Below are 6,070 nucleotides of genomic sequence, written 5' to 3'. Positions count from 1 at the left end.
CCCATAACCCAACCGAAAATAGAATCTCCACGAGCAGAGAGAGAGAACTCCAGCCGAAGATATAAGCATCTCATATCTTTCTCGGTTGGCATCGGGAGTGTAGGCTAGCGTCGTGTGCGCCGCTTCCCCGAATCAGACAGCTCCTATGGCATGACGAGTCGTCGCGCGAACCAATAAGTTGAAAAAGAGTCCACCGTTCTTTCTGCGACGCGACAGTGACGCTGGAACGACACGATGGACAAGTTTCCCATGGAAACTAAAATCTCCGGAAAGCTCCATTGTGAGTGGAAAAGCTCGGGAATCCGAACTCGATTCCAGGTGTCCGATTCCGACGGTTTTTCGGTTCCGCCGACATCTATTCTAAGCAGGTAACGTCCTAATAGAGTTTTGTTCGGTCGGCGCTGCGGAAGCAGAAGCGAATGGTCAAAGACGCAAGAGATCGAGTGATTCTCGTTTCCTTGAACACGGCTGACCTTAAGCTGTATGTAAACGGGGCGGATGGCACGACTCCTCAAATATCGTGAGCCTTCCGGAAGAATTCCGGTCCAACAATTCAGGACCCCCGGGTCTATCCGAATCGCTGAGAGGCGATCTCCCTCACGGCGAAACCGATTCCCGGGATGGCGATGAGCCCCGGCGGAGAGCAGTCATACAAGTACGAGATTCACTCGTTGTTCGAGCCCTCTTTCCCGGGAAGAGCAGGAGAGCATCAAACAACAACAGGAGCAGCAGCAAGCCACAAAAAGCAGCATTCGGGCTCGTCTTCGGTGAATCGATACAATGTACACATAAATGCCAGACGTTGGGGTTTTATCGAGCGTTCACTTGCTGCACAACTCGCCGGAACCCAGTGAGCACCAGGAGGGGATCTATTTCAGAGGCTACGTGCTCTCGGATTGATGTGCTCCTGCTCAAACAAAAATGTTCTCATCCCATCATGACCTTCAGTGACCTTCTTGTGTCTGGATTCGCGCCATTTAATGCGAGAGAGCATTCTGGCGAAAACACTCAAGCAGAATCTGGGAGATATGTACGCTGCCTATCGTACACTCAGCGGAGAAATTCCTCCAACAAACGAGAAATTCTGGAAATGGCAAACGAGGTAAACAGCCATTAGATCGACGCGATCTAGTGGGCGGGACCCTCCTCGCGCATAACGTCCTACAAGAAGTCGTTTCCTCTGTCATACGACCGGAGCCGAATCCCCCAATCGCTGCTGAAAAGGAATTCTGTGGCGGGAGCTCAAATTGATTCTGTGCCTTACGAGCCAGACGCCAGCTAGAGGCCGCTCTCGAATCTTACGTCCTGAGGCGCTAATTGAGGGAATCTCCCTCTCGTTCGGGACTCGTGATCCGAGTGCGGGGAACCAGCCTCAAATTACCTTCTGCCAGAAGTTTGAGGCGAAATTTATTCGAGACTTCCTCCTCTGTGAGAAGCGTTTGGGAGCCGATTGCGACTTTAGGAGCTATCGATGTTTACACCCCGACAATTTCGGGCTGAAAGCGAAACATCCAAGTGATCAGCTTCGACGAGACGAATGAAAGTGTTTGCTAGGACTCGTCGTTTATTACTCTCTGAGCAGCCCGGTCGGCTTTCTCGAGAAGTCGGTTAACCGGCCCTCCGGCGACCTGCGGCTACCACTGAAGGTCGCTTCCTCACCGCTTTTCTTTTTGAAAAAAAAAACAGCTCGAGACTCAGGTCCCGGACGATCGCCAACTTTCGAGAAAATTTTTTCACGCGGCCGATTTAATCTGATTCAGGCTCATGGCACAGCGATCGTCATTTCACTGAGGCTCCTCAAAACACAGCTGCGCAAGTCATCAATCCGCACACGGTGCTCATCGGTGTACCGGGAATCGATTTCGCACCTGATCGAGCATTCGGGAATCTCTCGATTCGCTGATCAATTCAAAGCCGATCAGAGCCGCATGCCTTACGACTTACGGACCCGAAGCTCGCTTCATTGCCCCGTGTTTTTTTTCTCTCAAACACGATTTCTGTGGCGCCTTCAATGTGTTTTATTCCTTGCCAGAGAAACTATTGTCGGATAATCACGAGTACGAATGTGTTCAAATGGATTCGGGGATCCGTATAGCTCAGATTCATTAAATTCTTCTCGTATTCGGTTTTGAGCATCTCGATACTCGAAAGGAAACTCTTTATCTAGTTCTGGGAGATATGAAGTTCAATTTTCCGGAAACGAGTTCCCTGGTGTGAGCGCCAAATGTCTTCGTTTCTGAAGGACTTTAATCGGCTCAGAAACTATGCTTCTGGAGAATCGTCCTGTTGAGGCTTGTTCCTGACGTCGAATGAGCATGATTGTTTTAAGAATCTAATCGAAAAAGTTAATGGATCCCGAAACGATTCTTCGTTTTGAGAAATTCTCCTCTCGACAATCCATTCTGGATCTGGAATCTTTCCGTGAAACTGACGAGAACTTGATCCGGCGACTCGAAACTCTCTGGGGACTCTGTTGCGTCTTTGCTCGTCATCTATCCGCTGAGAGAAAGCAGTCGAAGGAGGTCGGCCGTCCGGTCTTCTTTCGGTTGACGGTCGCCTCAACCCCCCGTGGGGTTCCAAATTTTAAACGACGCTCACCGGGAAATAAGAGGGAGAATTTCTCAGATATCAGAATGTCACGATCACTATTGGCTTGAGACCGAGTCTCTTAGCGAAGCCCTCTCTCAGAGAAGAGATTTCGATGGATGCACGCATCATGCATCGGGGCTAGCCGCCAAGCTTAGACAAACACACACATGCGACATACGTATCACTTCAGTTTGAAACAAGTGTCTGGAGCCAGCGCACGAGCGTCCGCCGGGGGTGACCTTCATCGTTTGTTTTTTTGATTTACAAAGGTTTGTCGCGACACTTGTGTAATCCTAGGTGAAAAACGCCGAGACGAGTAGGACTCAAGCCTTGGCCTGTAGTCCGTGGTCGACGGTGATTGGGAAACGAGCTGGAGTGTGGTGCTCTCACTAACCCTCCCGGAGTCCGATCAATTCATGGAGGGATCCATCCGCGGTGATTGATCCGATGGAAGGTTCTCGGTCGGAGTGATTTCCATTTGGGAACGGGTGCGCCTATTCTAGTTTATGTCCCATAAGGATTCCCGGAGTCGCTCGGCTTCAGGGGCACCTCGACAGAGAAAAATTCTTGTTCTCCGCGCGAGTGAACGAGTTGTGAATTGTGCATCATCCTTCGCGGGATTCCGAGAACCCTACTCTCTGAGACATTGCCCTGATCATAATCTGAGGTTTGTTTTTCGATTGCTTTCAGATTGTTCTTTTTCGCAAAGAATCGCGAGAATGAAACAAACAGTATTCCGTCAGTGCTTCGCGGCTGTATTCGCTGTGTTGTTGGTGAACCACGCCGTCGCCGACGAACTGAGTGAGTATACGTGCTGCTTCGAGTTGCCCTTGGGAAACGCGAGAAAAAAAAACGGGTTTCCCCTGCTTTGCACGGACGAAACCGCGCACCGGGTTCTACTCGAACGTCAGAGCTCGAGAGACAGTCATCGGATGAGACGAGTGTTCAGCTCTCAAAGTAAAAATGTGCCACGATAGGAATTCAGAGTCGAAGTCTAGGTTATTTTTCAGTGTCAGGCTTTGTACAAGCGGCAACCAAAGAGGTTCTCAAAAGCTGGGTGCAGTCGCGAGCCAGAAGGAGTCTCACCGAGGAGCTCACGGCAACCGCGAGATCACTCGGTAATGAAATTTCATCTGGCGCGCAAAACGTGGCGAAATCGATGGCGATGTCACCCTTCTTGTTACCCCTCTGGCTACCCCTGCTGGTCCTGGGTGAGTGAGAGAAGCGTCCAACACCTCAGGAATCTTGAGAATTCTCGAGAGGAGGGGATTCACCCAGGGACATCTTATCGTACGAAAGGGAGGCTAATCGAGAGCTCCACTTGCAGGATCCGCTTTCTTTTTCACTATGGTGTCGCCGCATATGCTGCCCTCAATCATCAAAACTTTCAGTCCGGTTTTACGGCAAGCGAGCCTGATCTCCGGTTCCCTCGGCTTCCATGAGATATCCCGAGCCCTCGACCCAGATGAATTGAAGAGGAACGTGCAGCCAGGTAGATACGGGAACATCCTCAGACACGAAGATAAAATGGAATCGAAAAATGTCGTGAATACGCTCGTGTGGTCTGTCAGCCTCCGGAATTCGTAAGGATATACTCGAAGGTCTCCGCACTGTCTAAATGAATGATTTTTCGCAGGAGAGCTCCTGGAACGCGGTCTCGACGTGATGAGCGTCAAGGACAGTGGCTGTCGTCGCAAACTCTTCTGCGAAATCGGCTCCTATACTTTGGACAAGCAGCCCGCGATGGCGAGATTCCTGGACTTGTTCTCCGACACCATGACCCGAGCTCTTCCCAATTATTCGGAGCCTCTGATCCGGGGATTGCACGGCACCGAATGCGTCAAGCTATATAACCAGTGCGAATATTCGCCGTTCGGGAAGCTCCTGAACTATTACTTTGTCTAGATGCTAAGCGAGTGACTTGACCGAGCCTTGATAACTATATGAGGATTTGAGCTGTTTGGAAGTACAACGTTGTAGAAACTCCTCGAGATATCGCCGGAACTTTTTCCGGTATTGTAAACGTGGCCTTATGGTTTTTGAGTTTAACATGACTAGCTAAAACAATAAAAACTGGTGGTACCTACACCGAGCGGCAGGATCCTCGTGACCACACATCATCTTTATTTCTATGTATCAGCAAAAGCTCATCCGTGGGTCTCTGTATATATCGACGCGAGACGGGAGGTAATGAAGACAAATGTCTGTAAATAAAAGAAAGTTTGTCCAGAGTTGACCTCCGACCTTGAGTCTCTCGAGTTATCTTCTTCCCTCCGATGCTGGACGGCATCCGAGTACCTGTTCTCGTGAAGGGCTGCCTTTCGATTGACGATTCGTTCCCTATTCGTGAACGGATAATTGTCGCCCCCGGATCTTGCGGATGAGAAATCGCCACTCTCTGACTTTCAATCTGATACGGAGCTCTCGAACATGCCGAGGAGAGCCGTCAGCCGCGCCGCTCGGCTGAATGGAGGTCTACGGGGAATCTAAATGCGGAGAGACGCTCATTCGGTGCCGAATCCATACATTTGTTTTCACAGTCGCCTGCCGGCTCGTATCACAGCGACAAAGAATCAGCTCTACCGTTTACATCGCCGGCAGCTACGTGGTTACACAATTTTCCTTCTGAGTGAGCCCGATTCCATTTTGTGCGGAGAGACGCTATTTGCGACATTCGAACGACGCCCTCCTACGACCTACGTTGCTCTCAGATCTCCGTTCTTCGCTGGAGATGCGCGGATTCTGGAGGAATACAATTCACGACGAGCTTTCGCTTCGCACGAGCAACATGAAATTCGAGATTCCTGCCTCCAATATGTTCCGAGATCATACCCATTGTAAGAAAGCGACCTTTTCCCCTGGGATATTGAGATTTTAATTCCGACCGAATGTCTGGGATACGCGAGAGACTTATTCCGTTTGGATCGAAATCTCTCTACCGTTTCTGGGGAGCCAAATCACCTCAGAATATCGCCGATTCTCTTCTCAGGAGCGAATTCCGATCGCTCCATGCGAGCGTGCAGAAGATAAGGATGCATGATTGAGCAAGGTAAATTTCGAATAAATAACGCGATTCATCCAAAAGAGCCGAAGATCGCTCCTTGTCGGCTCATACTGGGCGGACGAAGTGCGCAAATTCCACTTCTTTCAGAAGCCGAACGCCGTCGGACTTATCGAGTTCATCTCCGATGCGTGTAGGCGGCCGACTTCGTCAATGGCGAATCAATTTTCCGACATCAGAATCTTTCAGCGGGGGGAGAGATTCACCGGCGCAATATCGCGGTATCTGCACGTAGTCATCGTGACGCTCAGTATTCACGCGAATGAATAGGATCTTCTCGATCATTGACTCTCCACGAGACTAGCAAACTAGCAACCAATGCTGCTTTTGTCGAGTTCGATCCGACAAGGTTTGATCTGGGAGCTTCTAGATTCTTTGGGACTGCCCGAAACTACGGACCGGCCGATCGATATCCGGCAG

At 50.2% G+C, this 6,070-nt stretch overlaps 1 protein-coding gene across 1 annotated transcript; it reads left to right on the top strand.

Annotated features, from left to right (window-relative positions):
• The first annotated feature begins 2,763 nt into the window (after positions 1-2,763).
• On the top strand, positions 2,764-4,838 carry LOC100898627 (uncharacterized). Its single transcript, XM_003738679.1, has 5 exons — positions 2,764-2,858; positions 3,280-3,390; positions 3,600-3,800; positions 3,917-4,081; positions 4,226-4,838. The coding sequence occupies exons 2-5, from the start codon at positions 3,309-3,311 to the stop codon at positions 4,492-4,494; spliced, it is 717 nt and encodes a 238-aa protein (XP_003738727.1). The 5' UTR covers positions 2,764-2,858; positions 3,280-3,308; the 3' UTR covers positions 4,495-4,838.
• The last annotated feature ends 1,232 nt before the right edge of the window (positions 4,839-6,070 follow it).

Source organism: Galendromus occidentalis, unplaced genomic scaffold (genome assembly GCF_000255335.2).
Source record: "Galendromus occidentalis unplaced genomic scaffold, Mocc_1.1 scf7180000076295, whole genome shotgun sequence".
Taxonomy (NCBI): Eukaryota; Metazoa; Arthropoda; class Arachnida; order Mesostigmata; family Phytoseiidae; genus Galendromus; species Galendromus occidentalis.
This window is presented reverse-complemented; position numbering and strand designations above follow the sequence as displayed.

Bases quoted from the DNA above. Each gene is read 5' to 3' on its own strand.
- LOC100898627 (XM_003738679.1), top strand. From the start codon at position 3,309: ATGAAACAAACAGTATTCCGTCAGTGCTTCGCGGCTGTATTCGCTGTG. The intron at 3,391-3,599 runs GTGAGTATACGT...GTTATTTTTCAG, and splicing joins CGCCGTCGCCGACGAACTGA to TGTCAGGCTTTGTACAAGCG. The intron at 3,801-3,916 runs GTGAGTGAGAGA...CTCCACTTGCAG, and splicing joins GCTACCCCTGCTGGTCCTGG to GATCCGCTTTCTTTTTCACT.